Here is a 23,455-nt window from a genome sequence, read left to right as displayed (position 1 = left end):
AGCCTGCTGGTGTCAGTAACCTTGGGGAGTCCTGACATCAAAGCAGAGTGTGAGCAGAAGCAACAGGGTGCTCAAGGGCTCCAAAATTAGCATTGGTCTGTGTGGGGTCTTCATTTCCTCACCACACCTCAAATCCAGCTCAGAGGGATAGCATCTAGTGGTACTGTAGGACCATCGCTGCTACCCAGTGGGTGTGGTTTGTGTGTGGTGAAAAGCACTTGTTCATTGTAATGAACAGGTTTTTTTAATGGGCAATATTTTCAGCAGTGTCTGAGTCCAGTTCTCAAAAGTGATGTAGGCTTTTAAGAGGCCAAAGCCAAGATTTTCATAAATAAGTAATGATTTGGGCTACCTCTGTTTTCTGTTGTACAAGTTGAGATGTCTAAAAGGAGCCTGGCTGTCAGCAGTTGTGGGATTCTGGCATTTTTTCAAAATTGACATGCTTTTAAAATATCTTAAGCTGGGCATTCAGAAATGGAGGCATCAAGAATGATTAGCTGTTTTTGAAATCCTTTTTCTTAAAAGTTTGAATGAAAGTCTCTGGGACGTAGGATCCTAAATGACATGTGAAAAAGTGCTAAGGGTGTATTTTGAAAGTGTGTCTATCTGCGACTACGCTTGTCCCCAGAGCACTTGCAATGTTCTGTGTTAACGTACTCACAAAAGCCTAACAGGGAAAGGCAAATACATTACTGCTTTACTGAATGGATGGTGGGATTGATGGGCTTCTCCATGGTATCAGCCTGCAAGAGGAAAAATAGCAACGCTTTTTGCAGGCACCACCAATGAGCTGATCAGTAATTCTGACCTACTGGGGAAAGAAAGACAAATTTGTATTATAAGTCCTACACATTAGGACCAATATGTTTAAAGATAAGCATGCACAAGTTAAACATGTTAAAGGGTTTTGTGGGCTTGATTTTATAAAACAGCAAAGCAGTAGGTTTGCAACTCTTATTTCCCAGCCTAAATTCCTAATTCCCTTTGTGTGTGATTCTCTTCGTCTCTCTTCTCAGATCTGAACCATGTCCCACCCATCCTGGCTGCCACCCAAGAGTACCAACGAGCCTGTTGGTCACGTTACTGCAAGGATGGAGACCACACACACCTTTGGGACTCCCAGCATCTCGGTGTCCACCCAGCAGACACCAAAGAAGTTTGCGCCTGTTGTTGCGCCCAAGCCAAAGTACAACCCATACAAGCAACCAGGAGGTGATGGTAAGTATTTACTTCTTTAGGAAGCAACCACAACTGACTAATTCAAAGGAATTGACTGCTAATACAGGCTGTTCTTGACTTGCTGTTTGAGTTTGTGGGAGCCTCCCTGTTTCAGATCATTCAAATCAAGGTGGTGGTGAAGGTATCTCTTACCCTCGCTCTGGTTAGCTACCCTCCTGAGAGGTGCAGGGCTAGGGGAGGACATGGGGACAGATCTTTCTTGTTTTTAATTGGAAGCAGATATCCTGTGTCCAAGACTGGTACTTTTCAAGGGCTTTTGCTTGTTTGCTCTCTGCTGGTATGTGTTGATCCAAGGAGCTGGGGCTTGAACAACCCTTGTCGGTATTGGTTCTTTCATCCCAGCACAATGGGAATCTCTTAGAAACATGGGATTGGGCTGTGGGAGTACGGATATAATTGGGGTGATAGGACATAAGTTTAGCAGAACAAGTTGAGGAGTGCTTCCTCTCTAGCCTGCTGGTTTGATTCAGTTTTACTTTAATTCTTTTCACTCTACTATGGAACACTCTTGAATATGCAATACTTTAATGATATAATTCTGAGGATATTTACATGACCATTGCAAAGGCCCAGGGAGCTGTTATGTCAGTAAACCAAACTGCCAGTCACCGTGTGCCTTCCTTTAATTCCTGCTATAAAAGTCCTCCTGTCTTCACGTAGTTGAGCAGCGAGTGTGGGAGTTGGGTTCCTGGCTTGTGTACGCATGGAGGGAGGGGGGTCCCGGCAGCACGAGCACATGGCTGAGAGCGCCTATGGGGTTTGCAACTGGAAACCTGCCAGTTGGAGCACCTGGGATGCCCCTAGATGATGGTGGAAAGTGTGTGATGGAGCCTTACTGCAACAGAAACAAGGTGGAAGCCAAGGATTTTAGGAGGGAGTGGTAGCTCTCTTGGTAGAGTAGTAACTTTTCAATTGCTGGGGATTTACTATGGTTAGAAATGGGTGAAAAGATCTTCCCCCTCCTCCTCTCTATTCTCCCTCCCCCCCCAAAAAAAAATTCAATTGTATTCAAGAAAATTGCCAAACCAGCTTTTGATTTTTGGTTTTGGATGCTCTGGTTTGTTCCAGTCACCACTTTCCCTCTTTTGTGTTGAGTGCAGTAAGATAAATGTCATCTGTATCTTTTTTTCTTTTGTCCACTCTATCTTTTGAAAGCATGCACATTTTCAGGAAGACTACAGAATAATGGAAAGGAGAAAGAAAAACAAAGCAGCATATTAAATCTCGCACTTGAGCTATTTTCTAAAGTTAAGGGCATTTTATAGGAAAGTTGGAAAAGTCTGACGAGTGCTTCATTTTTTTCCCCTCTGCTGCTCTAACTTCAGAAAATTCAGAACGAAAAAAGAAAATGTGTTGGAGGGGAAAAGCGAAGTCATATCCACCTGTTCCGTTGCCTTCAGTAACAAAACATCAGCGAGTAAGAGGAAGAGAAAGACATTTGGAATTAAAAAAAAAAGTAAAAAAAAATCCATTTCTGAAGTGCAATGAAAATGTCACCTTCAAGGCAAAGTGGAAATTCTTATTTTTCTAATTCTCTTGAAATTTAAACTAATAATGGAAAATCACACTTTTTTTCTAGGAAAACTGTTGTTGATCAGACATATTTTTGGTGAAAAATGTCAGTATGCTTTAATTGTCGGGGTTTTAGTGATTGTAGAGCCAATTATATGTGACTCGGGAACATTATCACCTTCTAAAAAATTCTTTGTTTCTTGGCATTTGGGGAAGGAGGCTTTCCCTAAGAGCAGAGCAGATGCTGTGGGCTGGGAAGGGGAGATGAGGCACGCAAGCATTTCTCATGCAACACTTGACTACCCAGTCCCGCAAGCAGCCGAGCATCACCAAGTCTGTTAGAAACTGGGAGACATCTTTCAGTGCCTTGTCTTTCTCTTGCCTTGTCTGGTGCTGGGCTTTTGGAGATCCCATCATCGTCTGACAGGCCTGGAAGAGCTAAGGGTTGGCCAAGACCTGGTCAGGGACCAGCTTAGTGATGTGACAGTGTGCCTGCAGCTTTAGCTAATCCACTTTCAGAAGGTGACATGCTGCCGGTCGGTGTCAGCAGCCGATGCAAAGCCATTAGCTTGTGAGAACATGAGACTTCTGGGATCTGGCAGGCGAGGGGGGACAGTGAGAAAACATTTAGCCCAACATGCTTCATTCACTTTCTATGGCTCCCTTCTCTCCTCCAGGCTCCCTAATTGTTTCTTCCATGACCTCCGTTGTTTTTGCAGCAGTAATTCAGCCTGGGAGACGGCTCCATGCCCCACTGGTTCACTGTGTAAAGGGGCACTGTGAGTTGTTTTGCCTAAATTTGTTCTCTGTCAATCCTTGGTCTTTCCCATCTGGTTAGCTATGAGTCTGTAGGTGGAGGAGCTGCAGCATCCCCTTATGCCCCGGTGTTTTCATCCCTCCTGCCCCTCCGGAGATGCTTTGCTGGAGGCACGTGGGCTTTCCACCCAGTGTGTGGGTAGCACGCAGTGCAGCATCCTTCTGCCGGAGATGAGTGCGAGCAGCGGCACTGCTCCAGGGAAGGGGCTGTCGCAGGGCTGCAACGGGGCAGAAAGTGGCCGTGCACATCACAGCCTGGAGTTGGTTCCCTGCTACCAGAGGCTGCAGAGATGGTGTCGGTAATTTCTCTGGGAGACTGGCAAATTCTGTTCCTGCTGCTTTTAACATTTGGGAAAATGCATCCTCTGGCCTTGCGTTTCTTTATTGTTATTTTGCAGGTATGTTGCTGGCACATAGTGGGTCTGCTTGGCTGATAGCATTTGTGGGTTTATTTCTTGAACACGTTGAAAGCACAGGGAAAAGACACTGGAGTGACAGACTGTGGAGCAGGTACTGTGTGCATGGTGGGGGAACAGCTGTATCCTCCTCTCCCTCCCTCCAAGACATTTTCTTGGTCTCACCTTGACTTTGATTTTATTTTTTTCCCCCAACACCTGCATAAAAATCACCCAGATTAAAAGCTACTCAATGGAACTTTAAAACAAATTATAAATGGTTCAATGACTGAAAAAAAGTGAAATCGCAACAGCCAGTGGTTTATAAACCAGCAGCATTTTAGTATGCTGGAAGCACTCAAGGCGTGCATGGTTTAGACCAGCTAAGTGAGCAATTTTCCCAGCGCTGCCAGCTCCCCTCCTTGCTATGTGCCATGCTGACTCACTGTGACTTGTTTCAAACTAGATTTGTCAACTCATCAGAGCAGAGACCGTGTCTTCTTGTCACAGGGATCTGTTTGGGAGCCCCAGGGCATGACTGCAGTAGTAGTAGTAATAATAATAATCAATAAGACCACAGCTCTGATTAACATCCTGCATGGGTCTCTGCCGTGCAGCTGGCTGGAGAGGTGAGCACAGCTGTGTTTTTATAGGTCCTCCAAACACCAGACCAGACTTCCACATGCTGTGGTCTGGGCTGGATTTCTGGAGGATTTAGTGCTAGTGTTCCCTGCTGTGACAGTTTGTGGGGGATTAACCTCACCTGATCCTGGGAGGCATGAGCACCACAGTCGCTGGGATGTACAGGTGCCCGACGTCTTACACAGCTCTGTATTTACCCCACAGAGGGCACAAAGCTGTGTGAGCTTGAGGAAGATGATTTTCTACAAGATAATCAAGCGTGCATGGGGAGGAAGTGTAGCTGCTAATGAGTTAGGCTGGAAATCAAAATTAGGTGTCCAGGCGTTTCAGCAGTGGCTCTAAAAGAGTAGCACCAGGGCCAAGGGTGGTCCATAGATGGAGCTGGATGTGTTTGCATTTGGAAAGCATCTTCTGCATGCTGGGAGGAGATGAGTCCCAAGATGGATGAGATATCATCCAGCTGTGGGTCTTGACAGTCCAGCTCTTGGATTCAGCTCCTTTCTCAGCGCTCACATGTTTGGTGCTACCTGCCTCTTCCCTCTGTTCCTCAGCAGACCCCATCCAACAGCATGCATAGGGGGTCTCATCCTCTGTACTCGCTGAGTGAAAAAATCTCTTAAGCAAAATAATGCTTTCTTCCAAGGAAACAGTATTAATTTTGTTTCCTTTAAAAGCATTGGATGCCCCATCATTGGAAGTGTTCAAGGTCAGGTTGGATGAGGCTTTGAGCATCCTGATCTAGTGAAAGATGTCCGTGCTTATAGCAGGAGGTTTGGACTAGATGATCTTTGAAGGTCCATTCCAACCCAGAGCATTCTGTGATTCTGTGGTTGCCCTCCCTCCTTTCCCGGCTGCTTATTTCTCTCCTGCTTTCCAGCTTTTTACACTTAAATTGGTATTTCAGCAGCAGAGCTGGGGCCTTGGAGAAACTCTGCAACACAGATGTTCCCATCTACACTGGGCTCAGGAAGATGGGGAGAATTTATAGCTTACAGATGAAGCAAATTCCCTTTTCTCCTCCTTTTCATTAGTCCCAGAAAACAGGGCCTCACCCTTCACGGCAGACGAAAGAGGCGTCTGGCGTGGAGTGAGGTTGGTGATGGCTGATCCACTGTCTTTGTGCATGCTTCCATGGGCGCAGTGGCGGCAGCGCTGGCGCAAGCTTGCACGCTCCGTGGCACGGGGAGGAGAGCTGGCAGCCGCTCCCAAATGAGTGCCGCTGTGGCAGGGCATTCAGGGTGCACTGGGATGGCACCAGGGGTTGTGAGGCCAAAATCAGGGGCTTCATAAGTGTAAAAATCCTGAGGCGCTTGGAAAAGCCTGAGTTGGGGCTCTTCATTTCATGTGGCTTCAGCGCAGTGAGTGGCAGCGTTTGCAGTGTGAATTACCTTGCAGTTTGGATCCTTTTGGTTTCAAGCTTGTTTTCATAACTGCAAAAGCTCTTTTCCCCTTGCCTTCCTCCCTCTCCTCCAAATCAAACCCTGCAGACATGAGCAGTGCAAGTCCAGGAGAAACAACACTGCTGATGAAGCCCTGCCAGGTTGCAGAGTTGGGCTTCCCAGTCCAGCATTCACGAGCACTGTCATAGCTCCTGCAGATTGGATATGCCTCCTCTGCCATCATGCATGGTCACTTGAAGGGTGATTTGATGGTGGCAGGGAAGGGAATGCGTCCATCCTCGCTTGCTGGGAAGTGCCAGATCATTGCTTGGCACCCAGGAGGTCTTCTGCTCCTGCAAAGATGACTGTCTCCACTCCCAAGAAACCAAGTTGCTCATATTCTTGCAATGTCTTTGATTCATACAAGTCCAACCATGCGTGTTTCTCAAGCTGCCTGAGACAGACTGAGATACTGCAGTGCCAACCCTGGCCAGAAAAGGATGTGCAGACAGCATCCGTCCCAGGTTTGGTCCCCTGTGCAGCTTGGTTTACAGGGCTGCACAGCGCTTGGATGTGCTTCTCTGTCACCCTCTGAGGCCACACTTTGCAAAATTAGCTTAGTTTATGTGTCTGGGTCCTTCTAAATTCAGTATTTATTAGTGCTGATGTCTTTTCCTTGTAATTGCCGCCCTTGGTGAATATAATACCTGCAGAAACAGTTCATATGGATTTAGTAATGGAAACTAAATGAAGGGATGAGAATCAAAGCAAGATCTTCCTATCTCCTTCCTTTCTTTGGGTGACTTTCAGATATGGTGAACAACAAGACTCATATGAAGGTCTCTGAGGTTTTAATTACTTTTTGGTTTTTTTAAAACCATCTCCTATTTACCGTGGTTGGAGGACAGGGCAGTGACTCATGAGACAGGGCACAACAGCAGCACCAGCTCCACGGCGAGGTTACGTGGTTGACAGCAATGTGTATGCTCGAACCTGGCTGATCCAGGTTTCCCAGGGCTTGGCCCTCCCTGCCGCCCTCCTCTTCATGCGTGTGGAGGCTCTTCAGCACTGGTGAATTATATTCTATGTCTGTAGGAGACTGGGAGCATGAACTATCAGGCTGTTTGTTGCTTTTTTTCTTTAATAGGCAGATATACCTAGTGGGTTTTGTTTACAGCAGCTGCTATCAGTAGTTCTGTCTAATTTTTGAAGCTTGGGTATGGATTTATTGGACTAGACACTCCTTGTTTTAGCTGTGCTGTTCCCTGCTCTGCAATCTTTGACAGTTCATGGAAGCTAAGCAGGTCCAGAGTCTGCTCATTACTTGGATGAGAGCCCTGAAAGAATAAATTCAGGCTGAACTGGGAGATTCTGCAGGTTTTGTGGTTTTTTTTTTTCTGGTTGTCTGTGCTGGGTCTGCACCATAGCAAGAGGAAACCTCGCTAGTTGGGAGGGCTGTGTTGGTTGAGAGGCAGCATACCTGCTCCTTGGTGCTTCTCGTGAGCTTCTGTGGTGCTGTGCCCGTCAGTGGAAGGAGGCTGAGGTGCAGGAACAGTGAGCTGTGTCTCAGCCACATTCTGATGGTGGTCTGTATGAGCCTTGTCTAACACTAACATGAGATAATGCAATTTAGTCTTTCATCACAATGGAAGTGGAGGCTCGCTGTCTTGCGCATGTCGTGAGTTATGCACGTGGACCGTTGCTGCAGCCCAGATGAGGCATGGGAATACATTGTTACTCGGTCATTTTGATGCTGAATTGAGTCCTGTGAGTACCAGAATTTTTCCAGTGGGACTTGCTGGTCTCTGCCTCGCTCCTCAGCTCTGCCACCAGCTGGAAAAAAATCATTGATGCTCCAGGGGGGAGGCAGTGTCTCAGTGATGAGACAAAAAAAATAGGCTGAGAAGTGCACTAACCCTTTTCTCGTCCCATCATTGCAGTGGATGCTGTTGGTCCCATCCCTCTCAGGATGAGCTTGTGGAGATGAAAAATGTTGTGGAAATAGAAGTAACCTTACTGTTACAAATCATCCTTACTGTGCCTGAGCACAGTCCCAACGTTGGTGCTTTTTCTTTTAGTGAAAGCTTTTTTTAAATTGAGTATTATAAACTTTTAAAGCCCTTCTTAATCCTTGCTCTCGTTCTTCCAAGTGTTTCTTGTGCTGAACAAAATGGAGCAGATGAAACAATACTTTATTCATTAGTGTCAGGACTGCATCATCTACTGGCTCTTACAAAATACAGCCAGTGAAAATGAACTTGAAGCTCCAGGCCTCTTTGTGGTGGCTTTGCTACCTTCTAGCATTTAAAGAGCATTTAAAGCACAAAGCCCCCGAACCCCACAGAACAAGTGGGAAGGCAAGAGTCCCTCATTAAGGGGTAGCTGTGAACCAGTTTGGAGCAGCCTTTCGGAAGTCTCCATTGATTTCTCTCTAATGACATCCTCTTCCCTGTTGGTTAAGAATGAAGTGAAACCAGTTGGAGATGAGTGGTGGTTCTCATTTGTATAATAGCGGATTTAAATTGCCCCAAGCAAGCTGAGCTGTGTTGAAGAGGCGTGAGACCGAGGTGGTGCTTTTGCGCCCGGGCAGCATCCCTCTGCTCGATAGTGTATGAGTTACGGAGACATGGAGTTGTGCTGCTGCTGTCCACAGCATGGTGAACCGGTATCAGGACTTGCGATTCTCACCAGTGTAAATTAACTGGCTCTGGGTGGGTCCTACTGTTTTGATTGCAGTCATCCCGGAGGTTGTTACTGCTTGGGCTAGATAATAGTGTCTGCATCTGCTTTTTTTTGGTGGGAGACAAATACGTAGGTCTGTGCTCTTGGCTTTGCTCTCAGGATGAACATTTTCTTTTTTGAAATACCACCTCAGATAATGGAACCGGGAAAAATGCAACATAAAACAGGTGCATAAAAACTATTATTGAACCAGTATACTTATCCGTAGTTCACAAAATGTCAAGTCAAGCCACCAGGTTTTATTAACAATTCTGACTGTGTTTTGTTAGAATTACAAATATTAAACTTCCGCAGGCTCTGGAACACCATGCCTCTTATTTGGGAACAACTTGAAGTAGTGCCTAGCCTTGTTTTTAATTCTGGTGAGTAAGCTCGTATTTTCTCTGTTATTTGGTATCATAAAGCAAACATTAAACTCCTCAGCAGGTAGATTTTTAATTTTTCTGCCATGCCTATTTTTTTCTCATTTTCTTTTCCTCCTGTCTGTCCAAGATACTATATTTAATTTTTCCACTTCATTATTTCAAACATTGAATAGTGATTCATCTTTGCAGTGGCCTGTTCTGTGAACCACAGTAGTTTGGGTAGAATAAAGAAAAAGAGCAAAAAAGGGAAGGGAAAAAGAGAAAAAAAAATGGTTCTGACATACACTGAAATGGAAAGAAGCCATCTTTTTATAACTCGAATTGCAAACATCTGTCATCGACTGTATCAAACCTACTTTTAAAAAGATAATGTTTGTTCTCTATATAGTTTTAAAGGGCTGTGGTGCCCAATCAAAGTAAGAGTGCAATGTTAATGCAGAAAAAGCTTGAATTCAAGCAGGCAGCACTTGTTCCTTTTATTTTAATTTGAAATTTTAACATCCTCCAGATGCTAGTCTGTTAAATAATAACAATTGTTATATGACAGTTAACAGTTGAGTAATATTTTTTATTTTTTTGCCCTTGTTCACACAATGCAGTTCTTCCATGCCCTGAAAACTAACTGTTACAGTAAAGGATTATACATACATTTTTTCTTTTCTCTGCCTAAAGCTTTTTTACTCTGCCAGATAGAGTACTCGGAGTACTGCTAAGTCAGAGCAACCAATAAATGTCTATTGGATTATATTACAGGTTGGTCTAATAAAAGGTTAGAAGAATGAATGAGCAACTCTTGAAGCCACAGAAGCTGTACTTGTGGCCAAAGAGCAGGCATTTCTGGCAGTGAACTCTACACAGTTACAATTTGGACTAAATATACGAGGCCCGAAATGGTCGTTGCTAAGCAAAGTGTGTTGAGATGGACTGGGCATGTGAGCATGAGTAGGACCGAGAATCCTGCAGCTCTGGCTGCCCCGGGAAGGGTGGTTATGCAGAAGGGGATAAGCAGGGGTCTGGTCTAGTTCCTAATAAGCAGACATCACTATCTAAAAATTCCCCTTCTGTCGTTGTCTTTAACTAGCATGCACGCTGGAAGGTCGTAGCCACGGAAGAATGTGCAAGCATGCTCTAGGAGCTTGATTGGGGATTTACCCATACGATTTGAGGAGCTGTGAAGTGCAAAAGACTCGCACGTCTTTTCCAACTCTTAATTCCTGTGATGACAATGACTAAGGAAAGGTTTTGGTTTAGTCTGGACATGACCAAACCATAATGCAAAGCCTGGCGTGAAGGACTGGTTGGTAGAAATCACACTGACATGAGAACTGGCATTTGTTTCGCCAAGCACTGAGTTTATGGGAAATGACATGGAGGTGAGGAGAAATTATAAAAGGAATGACCTGTGCATCTGGGCTGCTTCTGTTACAAGATCCACTTGAAAGATTTAGCAACTAGCTTTTCTAGATATTCTGCAACGGCATTGGTTTGTGTACAGTTTGTGGTGTGAGGGTCTGCCCAGGGGTCCTGCTGCAGGAGCTGCCCCTGAGCAAGCTGGCGGGAGGAGAGGAGGCCCTCAAGAGTAGGAAAATGGGACTAATAAAACAGTACTAGTAAACACAGTCTTTCGAAAGTAGGTTTAATACAAGAAATTATAGCAGTTTTATGTTATAAAAAGTCATAGAAACATAGGATATCCTGAGTTGGAAGGGACCCATATAGATCATTGAGTCCAACTCCTGGCCCCAAACAGGACCACCCGAATCGGAGCATATGACTGAGAGCGTTATCCAGACACTTCTTGAACTCAGTCAAGCTCGGTGCTGTGACCACTTCCCTGGGGAGCCTGTTCCAGTGCCCAACCTCCCTCTCGGTGAAGAACCTTGTCCTGATATCCAACCTAAACCTCCCCCGTTGCAGCTTCATTCCGTTGCCTCGGGTTCTGTCACTGGTCACCAGAGGGAGGAGATCAGCATCTGCCCCTTCGCTCCCCCTTGTGAGGAAGCTGTAGGCCGTGATGAGTTCTCCCCTCAGTCTCCTCTTCTCTAGGCTGAACAAACCAAGGGACTTCAGCCTCTCCTCATACGTCTTCCCCTCTAGACCCTTCACCATCTTTGTTGCCCTCCTTTGGACACTCTCCAATAGTTTTATGTCCTTTTTGTACTGTGGCACCCAAAACTGCACGCAGTACTCGAGGCCGCACCAGCACAGTGTAGAGTGGGACAATCACTTCCCTAGACCGTCTAGCAATGCCGTGCTTGATGCACCCCAGGATACGGTTGGCCTTCCTGGCAGCCTGGGCACACTGTTGACTCATGTTCATGTGAATTCAAGTGAATGTGATGAGGGTTAAATTCTTACTAAGTGGCGACTGATGGTCTCTAAGGTTGGTGACCCCATCCTGAGCCATAGCAGCTGGCGGCAGACCTGTTCTTTGGTAACAACATCAACAGAATCAACTTCCCTTAACTTTTTTGCCCACGTACCCCTCAGCGCAAGCTCACAATCTGAGCTCCCGAGTTTCCCATCTCCCCCACTAGTCCTATCACCTAGGGCTCTTCTGCAAAGGACACAGTGCCAGGCTGTGGCTGTTTCAGCACGTACTGGGAGCATGTTGGATGTCCTGGTGGCTTCCTTGGGACCACCGTGCACCTACAGCTGGATGCATTTCCAGCTGCTTTTCTCATCCAGAGCAATCCAGCTCAGCTCTTTGCAGGACCAGGTCACCTCTCAGCCCCTGAAGTGTCAAGATCAGCTTTACAATGTGCCATCAAACTCTTCAAGGGAATGTGCTAACTTGACGTGTGTTACATATTTGGAAAGCTTTTTGCAGGAGAGCAAAAAGGGATAATCATAGCTCCTGGGCCACTTCTCAGGAAGGGTAAGGAAAGGAGGGTTTCTCAACAAGGATCCATTAACACTGCTCTGGCTGGCAGGCAGTGAAACACAGGAGGTAAAAGTCCATTCTTCTCCCTTCCCAGTCCTGCGATTTAAAATGTTTGAACGTGCACTTCAGAAGCCGGGGAAGTAAAAGCCCCCAGTTGTGCCAGGAGACTCTGCAAAGGCCACGGCGAGCGAAGGGGCTGCAGAGTGTTAATACAGTCCATCATTTTGTAACGAGCCCGATGTTCTTGTATGAGCTGTGTCAGGCTGTTGTCTGCACGCTGTCTTTGCTGATCACAGTAATCGGGTCATAAGAGAGGGAGAAGTAATAGTGCGTCTCTTAGCAACCAGCCCCAGGAGAAAGAGAAAATTACTCAAACAGACTATCCAGCCAGGGAAGTAGAAAGATGAAATTTTCTGAAAGTCGGTTGGAAGTGCTCAGGGACATAATTCTTTTATGTGTGAGATCCTTATAGGCTGGATCCAATGATATCAGACAGTTTTTTTCCTTGTCATCTTCCTGGTAAACTTTTATTTTTAATTGGCCTCAGAAAAATGGGATGGGGGGAACCCTCTGAAACAGAGACATTTTAAAAAATAAGTGTCAGATTTTTGTATTATCTTTAGCAATGCCGGGGAGAAGGGAGGAAGGGGAGGTCAGCATGTCTCAGGCAGGGGATGCAGGGAGCCTCTTATCTCTGCACAAGTGCTTTGAATGCTTCCCATGTCAGTAGTAGCCAAAGCACGTTGCTGTATCTGCCGATGCCAGGGTGGCATGTACAAAACAAACTCGTTGTGTCTCTGTTGCATTGCATGGGGTGTCATGTCCTGTGAATGTCACGGACCGTGTGCCATGCTGATTGACAGCTTGGCAGAAAGCTGGACCCAATGTGCCCTCCCAGTAGCCCTGCTGAGAGGTCAAAGGGGGCAGGTACTGGTCGAGTTCATGCTAGCAGCCTTTCCCTCATTACCCTTGTTTTCTGTCCTCTTCTGAGCTACCGGTTTGTGTAAGACATGTAGGGGAACATCTTTGTGGCCTTCTCAAAGACTGTTTGGCCAATGTTGGTCACAGGGCTCAGAGCAGAGGGCAGTAGCGGGGACAGTCTAGAAGTCATAGTAATAAATTAAGGCATTTGCACTTTGTGTGCAGGAACGGGACAAGCTCGTCTGCTCGTGTCTTGTGCTTGTAAAATACTTTTTTTTATTCCAGAAAGTTGCACTGCTGTGGTCAACAAGTCTACATCCTTCCTAATGGGGTATGCTGGCTGCCTAGGGGAAGAGGACCATGTCTCAGATAGTCTGCTCACCCTCACTAAGCAGGAGCATGAATCCATGTGTGTTTAATGGAAAGGTGCATGCTCTCAGATGGTGAGACTCCCCCAGATTTGCGGTTGTATCCTTAAAACTATTGCAGGGACAAAATGTTTCTGAAAGCCTGGCTTAGTCTCTTGCTCTGAGGAGACATATAGAAACTGTTGCATATATGGAGGGGAACAGACACTTAGGTGACTGATCCAGCTACTAAACTGTACCCTTCCTCTGATTTTGTCCGCTCTGTGATCCTAGGGCATGTATAGGTTGTGCAGCCCACCTCTGTGTGGGATAGCTTGACTTCCAGTAACAGGTTTACCTGCAGATTTGTGTGGTTTAATGAAGGCTGCAACCCTTGCCCAAAATCAGGATTCTGGACAGTTGGGTAAAGGGTTCGGGGTGACCTCTGGGCTGCTGTGGTTGAGCTGTTATTAGTACCTGTGTTCACTCGAGTCTCTCTATGCATGGGCTTAGGTTTAACCTATGGATGGTATTGCAGACATGTTCCAGGAGGGAATTGCTAAAGTTATCGGAGACAAGGCTGACTTCAGCATCTTATCCTGGAAATAATCAGTAGAAGGAGAGGAAGAAAAAAAACCCAACCTTGCAGCTGTACAGAATTAATAGCTTAGGAGCAACATCTACTACTGTCAGGGAAAAGTGAGATAAGGAACTATATTAATTGTAACTGCTTCCAAGCAAATCATTGCTTTGCTGTCATGTCATAGAGAAGAAGGACTTTCTTCCTTAAAAGTTTAGTAATTGAAGAGTTTCCTTGCTATTTTTGTGAATGCCAGTAAGTGGTGTTTCCTGGAAATTTTCCCCCATCTCTATAAATACCACCCCAGGGCTTACAATGGTGACTCAGTTTGGGAAGTCAACACCATGCACTTCCTCAATGCAGTCAGGCAGCCCCCCGGGCAGAGCGCACAACTTCTGCAAAATCATTAATTGGTTGTTAAACTGCGGTGCAATTAGGCTCCTTCTTGAAAACTGAATTCCTGTTGCTCAAGCTTACCTTCCTGTCACGTTAGAGATGAAGGCGCAGGGGGCAGAGGAGGCTGAAGCACAGTTTGGGTCTGGAAAGTTGTAATTGACATTTCAAGGTGCTGCCTTTCCTCTCCGTAACATGCTCATTGGATGACCCCAACTGACAGATAGATGAAATGTTCCTAATTGCTACCTCTCACTGTCCTGGGACCAAAATTATGTCACAAATCTTGGTTTTGAAATTGGATCCTTTCCTTCTTCCCAGTATGCTTTTGACATCACTTTTTGTACCGACTGGGCACAAATAGAGCCATTTGTAATTCTTTGTGTGGTGCCTAAGGAGAAATGGGAACTGGCTGACTGAATTCATTCTGCAAATATAGCAGGAAAATTGCACTGGGACCTCAGGTCTGACACAGCTGTCTTACGTAAAAATGAATTTATAAAGACAAGAGCCAACACATGAAAGAAGTGTGAGCTGGGTAAAATCACAGCTGGCCTGCATCTCCTCTGGTATCAGTGTGGACATGAGACCACACAGTCACAATGGGCAATGTATGAAGTGTTGCATTATATTCCTCATCTTCTGCTTAGTTCATTCAATGCCTTAGATTTGGATTAAATTCATAATTCCATTTTCCTTGTTAACCCATCTCTGCCAGCAGTGGTCCTGCGGAGTTTGAGCCTGTAATCCTTCTTTACAGCAGAAAAAGCAGTTGGGTTTGTAACATGAGAATACTTGACCGACTTCTCTTGGCGCATCAGGCGCTCAGCCTGTGCACGTAAAAACGGGACATAAGCCCTCGAGAGGGAAAAATGACCTTGCAGCAGCAGGAGGGGTCAGGCTGGTGGATCTCCAGCTGCCAGATTTCTTGGTTTTGTTCAATTGTTCACTTCCTTCATTAGGGACAAGAGTCTTTGAGAGCTGCTGGGATGGTTGGTTTGGCTAAGCCTGAAAACTCTTGATATTTAAAACGTTTTTTCCATGCCAGTAAATCGCTCTTGTTAGTCGGACAGAAAATACTTTAAACTTAACAGCTAATCCAAGATGAGAGATGTGATGTGTGATCACAGCTGAGCTCTTTCCCTACAATCACCATTGGACTTTTTAAACAAATAATTGCTGAACCACCATGTTTCCACTCTGAGTATATGGTGCTTTCCGGAGATATTACTGAGACAAGCTAACAGAGGATCCATTTGCCTTGTTATGCCTTCTCATGTGGGAAGACTATTAATCTTCCTGTTTCTGGTGCACATTTAGCACTGCCTGTTTGTATGTGTCCAAAAGTGCTCTTGATAATGATCCCTTTTTGCCCCAGTGAGAATGTGTAACTGTGGTAGGGAAACAAATAAAAGAGAAATAAAGTAGTAGGGTAACTATTTTGAGAGATGAGCTTTCACTTGGCATGTTGATTTTCCCAAGAGATACGGCACATCCAATACCTCGTGTAAGTTGACCATCCTGCATGGCATGGGTCTCTGGAGCGGGAATATTCTGTTTGAAGAATCTGTTGGGTAAGACACGGGCTCGTGTTTGATGGACACTGCCAACTATTTAAACGTTAAAGTGCTATGAATTCCACCTGTGAAACTGGAGGCAGAGGTAACACAAGTTGGAGAATTTGGGCCTAAATGTCAGGGCCTAAAGGTCACATTTCATCGGTGGAAAGTGCAGTTGTCACCATAAACGTGAGGCTGCAGGAAGGGAATTGTGAGGCTCCCTATCTATTTGATCTCCTAGTACCTTACCAGCTATGCTTAGTTTACACCAAGTCCAGAGACTGTTTTTTCTAACAAACCTGTCCAGCAAATGTGGTTCTTATCTTAGGACTCAAACTCCCCTTTTCTTGTTTATTTTTTTTTTCCCCATGATCCAAGAGCGGTGATGAAGGTTCTGAGCATTCAGTCGGTGACTGGGATGGAGCTGAAATTGAAGCTTTCTCTTGTAGCAGTTCTGGCTCTGTCATGCCCAGAGTAACGAAAGCTCTTTATGAGAGAAGTGGGAAAACTGATGAGGCATCAGAAGCAGCAGAAAGATGCATCTTATTTCTATAAGCATTTAATTGTGAAATCTTTTGGCTACTTAGACAAATGATTAGTCAAGTCTATTGGAAGGCAGCAAATGTCTGTTTGTGGGGACTAGGGAAGGTTTGATCGTCTCAGATTTCTTACCTTCTTGTTTTTCATTCTTCCCTATTGCAAATAGTAAATGATTAAAATGAGTGTGTTTTGAAAAGAAGATTTCTAAAGAAAGCTCGGAGGAGTCTGTGCTTGTTTGTTAATTAGTTCATATGGAATAATCACCATTTGCAAGTGGCCAAGAAACAACAAAGCATTTGTTTGCTGATCCCAACGTGTTAGCCTGGTGTTTGAGAGTGAAACCTTGATTTTGTCTGGTTGTCCCTTGTTCATCAGTGCCGCAGGTCACGTTTCCCTCTGATGCTTGCGCAGCCCAGTTGCCGCTAAGTTAGGTCAGCGATGACTCCTTGGAGTGGATTTACATAAATGCAGCTGTCTGGACCTTGCAAATAAGTTTATTCTTTATGCACAAGAAGACCTGAAGCCAGATCCTTTTTGTCAGGGCAGGCCCAGTAGAGCTCAGAAAAGGCACAGTCTGCAAGAAAAAAAAACTTTCAGCTTTAGCCAGTAGCTCTGGTTCTTATTGGGAATAATCTGCACCGGAACACAGATGTGTGTACTGTGAAAATGCCAATTTTATATCATCGTATCTATGTGCTTTTTTTATATTTGTTGGAAAATAAGAGAATGGAGTTTTCTGTCTTTGATTAAATATTTTCTTGTTAGGGTTTGGAAGCTGTGTCCCAGCAGGCTTATTCACATACTGTACTTCAGCTGTGGGCTTATCTTGATGGGGAGGGAGTTTGTTTCACAGTTAGCTGGCACGTGGAGACGAGGGACTGGTGAAATCTCAGTTGAAGCAGAGTGTTTGTAGCTCTCGCATGAGCTAGCAAGTGGAGTAAAGCTGTAAGCACTGCGTTATCTTCAGATCACCCTACTAACTGTGGTGAAAATCACCGATCACAATTTTGCCGCCTCCTAGTCATCGTATGTGAGCTACTAGAGTTAAGAAGGCATCTTTAGCTCCTTACTGAGCTCCTCAGATCTTCTGACCAGTAGTGTGGTAGTTACGATGCAAATGGGCTGGTGGATTTGGGTCGGTCAGCTGGCATACGATCTACGGTGGGGCTTTGGGATGTTGCTTTGAACATGGTGGTGAAACCTGATCCATTTCTCATCGGGTTGACGTGTTCTTCATTGACGTCGGTACCTGATAAGTGAAGCGTTGCTTCTCAGACTTCATTGACACGTTGTCTGTTGCCTGTTGTCTCATAAATCTCCCTGTGAAGCTCTAAGTAAACACCCCTGGGTGGAATCGACAGATCATTTTTGTGGCATTTCTTGTCATCTAAACAATAATTCATTAAAAATTTAATGAGACTCTTGCTCTGGAGAGGAAAAAAGAGAGCTGGCGCCTGCCTTTAAAGTTTCTGTCTTGTATTGTTTGGGGATTTTTGTTTTGTTTTGCAGGGGTTTTTTATTTTATTTTGAAGGAAATCAAGTTGATAAAATGAAAGAAAACCATCTTATTACAAAAAAGCTTGAGTGCTTCTGAGAACATTTAAACCAAGGATGACTAGAAATGACCTTTCCATCCTGGAGCGAACTTTGAGTGTATTCTCCCTTTGGCATTTCTAATGATAGACTTTCCATCTGGTCTTTGCTTAAAAGCTAAGATGCAGCTTGGGTTCTTTTCACATTAAAACCGTGCATACTCTAAAATTAATCCTCTTGATCATTTCACTTCAGGGAGAGGAGTGCAGAAACACTGGGAATATCTGTTTATTTTTAGCAACTCCAGTCGTCCTGGCAGCAGATTCCTTTTGTCCCAAATCAAGTAGGTTTTGATTTGGGGGAACCTTGGATTTCCCTCTGCTTGAATTTGGGGAGATTATATCCAGTAGAGAAGACTTTAAAATAGATGGAAGAGATGTCAGTGGCCCTGGTGGGGTGCGTGATCTGGATCAGTGGGAGGGATTCATGGTTACATTAGCTACCCCTGGTAATACTGTAATTTCTAATGCTACAAATTCCCTGGTCCCAGTTTCCCATACTGATTCCCCAAAGCTGAATGTGCAAGAGTGAAATCCTAGCAAATGAATGCTTCGGGGAAGAACTGGGGATCTCCTGAGAGGTACCATTATAACCATTCAGCCTCATTTCAGCAGAATCTTTGGGGAAAGTACATAAACTGATCCTTTTGCTTAGCAAAGCATTTCAACAAATGCCTAATTTGATACATGCTTTCCAAAGCCCCGTGGGATGTAACATTTAAGCATGCACTTGAATTTAAGCGTGTAACTGAGTCTGTGCTGCATGCAAGCGGGGAACATTTCTCTGGGTCATGTGTAGGAACATCAGACACCAGATTTTTTAGTTGGTTTTTTTTTTTTTTTCACTAGTTACTACTGAATGTGTGTTTTCCTCTCTCTTTTTTCCTTCTTCATCCTTCTATTCAATGAAGTTCTACAAAAATGTATGTTGGTGGGAGGTAGCTGGTGAGCCATCCATTCCTCAAACGTTGTTCTGGTGGGAACAGCAGAACGTCTGTTAGCAAAGTCATGTTTCTATCAGAACTGCCTATGGGGCATGCACAGAAAACATGTTTTCTGGACATTGAGAAAGCTCTGCAGAAGAGCAGATGTTGTTTGGGGCTCTTGGCAGGTAGATGCTCTGCTGAGGGTATCGGTGTTTTTGCTGCAGGTTCTTCTGGTGACCAACTCTATTAAAACAATGAGAGGGAGAGAGGATGTTGCAAATAATGGAAGAGAACAATTCTGGCACATGTAGCTTCCTCTTCATAAAACTGCTTTTCCCTTGAGGCAATATATCTTGTGTCTTATGGGAAGGAAATCTTACAGTATAAAAGGAAGTCTGAACTGCTTACCAATGAATTCCGAAGCCTAGAAGTTGGATTCCTTTTATAAAGAGATAATATGGATCCTGTTCTGTTGTATTAGGGATGCTTTTTTAAGATGCATCTCCAAAAATAGGAGAAGTATGGGAATCACTTCTTTAAAATAATATTTGTTGTGTGGCTTGTGTTAAAATGCCTGGAACCTTAGGGGATGTATACTCAGCAAAATGAAGGTGTTCAGAGAACAAAAGCAAGGGAGAGGCAGTGTCTTTAGCCTCAGCTGCTCGGTGGGACAGAACATGGGAGGAATGCTTTGTGTTCCTGGGGATGCCTGTGACGTGGGTTAGAGTGGTCCGAGGGCTGTCCTCGCTTCGCTCTCCTGCGATAGCTCCTGAGGGGCTGTTCTGCCTCTAAGAATAGCTGACACATTGCAGTGCTCTAATTACGCCTGTTTTCCTGCCGCATCTCTTGCGCTGGGAGCATCGTGCCTTCTGCAGGCCGTATTGCCCAAAGGCTGCCCGCCTGCCGGCTTTGCTCCACAGTGGCCCCGCTGCTGCAGATTTACAACTCCCTATTGTGCATCAGGGTAAAAAGCAGGTTCTTTCCACAAGTTTGCAACCTTCTACCCCTTCCCCAGTGCTCTTCTCTCTTTCCATTCCCCTCGATTAAAATAAAGGGATGGAGAGAGAGAGGGAAAGAATGGGGAGTTGATTTTCAATGAGTGGCACAAGTGGTGAAGTCCAGGTAACTTCAGTGGTCATATCCAAGTAAGGATATTTTATGCAGACCCTAGCAAGCTGAGAAACAGTAAACAGAAAAAGGAGAGAAAAAGTGGATAGAATCCTTCTGAAGAAATTCTGCATTTTCTGCAGAGTACATAATTGAAGGGGTAAAGGCTAAATTGTGTACGGGCATGAAAAATGCAGCAGGGAATTTAAGCCATTTCCAAACCACATGAAACATTAAACGTTTTGCTCAAGAATAGCTTGAAGATGGCGTGCATCATCCCAAGCTTTAAGCAGTCATCTGATTTTTCTCTTTCAAATGTTAAGCATGTAGTAAAGGGGAGCCAAAGTAGGTTTTATCTCCTTTATCATGATGAGTGTGGAGCCATTGCCTTGAAAGGTTTTGCTGGCTGACCTGGCACACACCTTTGTTTACCCTTCTTGGTTAGATGATTTTAGCTGCAACATTTTGAGGAACGAGGGGAGCAGATACCAGCATGTCAGTCTCAGCATGTCGTTCTGTGTTTGTGATCAGCTCCAGCCTTGGGCTCTTGTCTGAGTGGCTCTCAAATTAGCCTTTTAAATCCAGTGGAATTAAAGATTTTAATCAAGCAAGATGCTAATCACCATGACATGATGTGATATGTATGGCCCGATAAGGATATAGAGTAAATCTCTCAGTCTCTTGAAAGCAGAGAATCCTGTTCCTTAAATAATCCTCAACATCCACATCTAGGTTTTGCCTAGACGTGGTACTGGATTTTAAAGCTAGGTTATGCTTGTATTTTTAAATTTAAAATTCTTCCTTTGTGTATAAAGATAAACATTGGCTAATTTCAGATTATTCTCAGGTGTGTTCTTGATTACTTCTTGTTTTCTTGACAGCCCAAGTACCCAAACATGCCATGTTTTCTCTTTACCTAAGGTTGTTATTCACTTGAGTGTCTTTCATCAAGGAAATCTGACTGTGATTGTTTAAATCCTCTAGGAAGGAGCTTTGCTTTTGCATAAAGCAGTCACCTTGGATGACTGCATGCAGCAAGTCATGCATTGCAAAACTGCAGTGTGAGTTTTCAAAACCTGCTGTTGTTTGGTTTTGTTTAGCAAAGCTGGTTAGTGCTTTCAAAAAGAGGATGGTTCTCTTCTTCTCTAGGCAGACACTAGGGCTATGACTCTAAAGTTTGTCTTCCTGTGCCAAAAATGGTCCTCTAAGAAAACTCTTCACCCTCAAATATCTCCATGTGCACTCTTACCAGGGCAGACAGCATGCTTCCTTATTGTTGTGCTGTAAAAACAGCATGGTGGAAAGCAGCAACACAACCTCCCCATTATTTCACCTGGGACTGGAAAAAGGCAAGAGAATAGCGATAGTTCTCAGTTCCAGGGCACCACTTTGGTTGTGGGGGAGATCTAGACCTGGGCTAGATAACGTTGATGCAACCAGTCTGCTCCAGAGAGCACTAACCTTGAGCAGTGCGGAGACAACCCAGTCCAGAGCATTTGGCCCAGAAGATGTTTCTCTCCTTGTTGTGATTAATGAAGAAAGTAGACATTGGCTCCAAAATTCTCAGAGCTCAGGGAAACTGGGCTAATAAGCAACTCCGAATGATATAGGCTCCATGATTCATCATACAGCCTCAGCACATCAGGCATCTCTGTGCATTAAAATAATTTCTTAGCAAACTGCCTGCTTGGACACTCTCTGGCTCTTTGCACTTGCCAGTGATGTCAAATTGGAAGTCGTTCTCCTTCCTACAGCATCTTCTGCCTGATGGGGGAAAAGGCCTATTCTTTCAGTGTCACTGATGGAAGGATTTTTGTTAGAAGGTGACGTGGACCATGCACTCTTCACCTGTGCTGCTAAGCACTCTCCTTCACATTCATTGCTCCAGCAATGCGCTTCTAGAGCGTGGGGAGATGTACATGTTACAGCAAATAACCTTTTTATGTCGCTGCAGTCATCAGCAGATCTCAAAGTATGATGGAGGTTTTTGTGCTCATAGAAGATTTATCCTCTTCTCTTGCTCCCTGAGCATATGCTCAAACAATATATCCATTTTAATTGTTTTCTGAGCAGTTATTAATATTGGAGTGGGGATTTAGAATGAAGATCAATCATTAATCTGAAAAGAATGGATTTGCAGCAAGGCTGGAAAAGAAGTTAGGATGAAAGAAAATCAAGAGAGATTCCCCACCTAACCCAATTTCATTTTTTTTGCCTAAAATTGTCCCAGTGACAGCTCTGGGGGAAAACCAAACCTCAGAGTGAAGACTGCAGAAATCTAGTCTAAAAGCTCTAGCAGTATGTTACACTACAATTTGTTATCATTTTTTTCCCCGACATTTTATTTCAAGAATAAAATCTCTGGCTTTTCAAACAAAACCACAATCTTTGCAGGAGATTTTCATTTTCTTCCGCATTTTTCCTTTTAACAATATCCACAAATATTTCAGTAATTCATTTTCCACTGGTTAAATAGAAAACTTTTAATTTAATCTGAAAACAATCTCAGCCAGATTTCTCTACACCAAATAATTGACCCAGCTTTTGGCGTGGTATGTTTTACTGCAAGGGCACCCTCTTGGTTACCCCAGGCTGGTTCTAGACCCTAATACTTTTTCTGTGGAAGGGAGGCACCATATGCTGAGCAGCTACAGCAAAACCACTGGTTTGATTAGTTTTATTGTAATGAGTGTTATGAATGGGAATGTCATTCTCCTCCTCGGAAGTCCTTTTTGTGGCTCTGTCATTCACCTCTTCGTCGCCCACTTTAGGATGCTCCTGATGGGAAGTGCTCGCTCTCCTCTTGTTTTCCCCACGGCGGGGTGCTCTGGGCTCTGACAGCAAGCAGATGAGGGGGGCAGTTCTTGGTGGGGGTTTTGTGGAATATGGAAACCATAAATGTAGTTATTTATCTAAAAAGTCAGTTCAGCATGTTGTTTCCTACACACTTACTTTGTTGAATTATGGAAAAGTGTAAATTTTAAAGCATTTCTGCTTAAAATATGGTGATAACTGCACATGTAAGTGTGTATAGTAACTTCGGAGTGTTGGGCAGTGATCCTTGGTACAGAAAGCTGGTGCATCAGTGGTTTAGGGGAAGAATCACCTCATAGAAGAGAAAGCCTGCATCATTTTTTTTTTTTTGTTATTTTCTGTCTTCCCTGTTATGCAAAAGTACAGTAGAGGGGATGTAGAGCACCTCCAGGTGTAATCTACCCAGGGAAAGATACCTCTCTTTTTTTCTCTTTTTTTCTGTTTTTTTTCTTCTGATTGTAAACCCATTTCTCTTCCACAGTCTAGCATGATCATTTCTGACATTTCTAGTAGGTACCAGCAAAAGGAACCAAACTCCCTCCACAAAACCCACCACCACTCCATACAAATATGTATTTGTATATGTTTATATATGGAGATATGGAGTATTAGTTGTTTACTTTGGAAGAAGAAGATAGAGGTGAATATTTATCCAATATTTGATTTTATCTTAAATTATCTTCAGGGATTAAGGATGTAATT

The 23,455-nt window shown here is 44.3% G+C and overlaps 1 protein-coding gene across 11 annotated transcripts in view; it reads left to right on the top strand.

The window, feature by feature from the left end:
- Nucleotides 1-23,455, top strand: part of LPP (LIM domain containing preferred translocation partner in lipoma) — a 334,675-nt gene that overhangs the window by 126,636 nt on the left and 184,584 nt on the right. For all 11 annotated transcript variants that reach the window (XM_075761264.1, XM_075761266.1, XM_075761262.1 and 8 more), the window contains one exon: nt 1,017-1,218. In XM_075761264.1, the coding sequence (XP_075617379.1) occupies nt 1,026-1,218 (193 nt within the window). In that variant the 5' untranslated portion in view covers nt 1,017-1,025. The remainder of the gene's footprint in view (nt 1-1,016; nt 1,219-23,455) is intronic.

Source organism: Balearica regulorum, chromosome 9 (assembly GCF_011004875.1).
Source record: "Balearica regulorum gibbericeps isolate bBalReg1 chromosome 9, bBalReg1.pri, whole genome shotgun sequence".
In the NCBI taxonomy this organism is placed as follows: domain Eukaryota; kingdom Metazoa; phylum Chordata; class Aves; order Gruiformes; family Gruidae; genus Balearica; species Balearica regulorum.
Note: the sequence above shows the minus strand (reverse complement) of the source record. Positions and strands in the feature narration are given on the sequence as shown.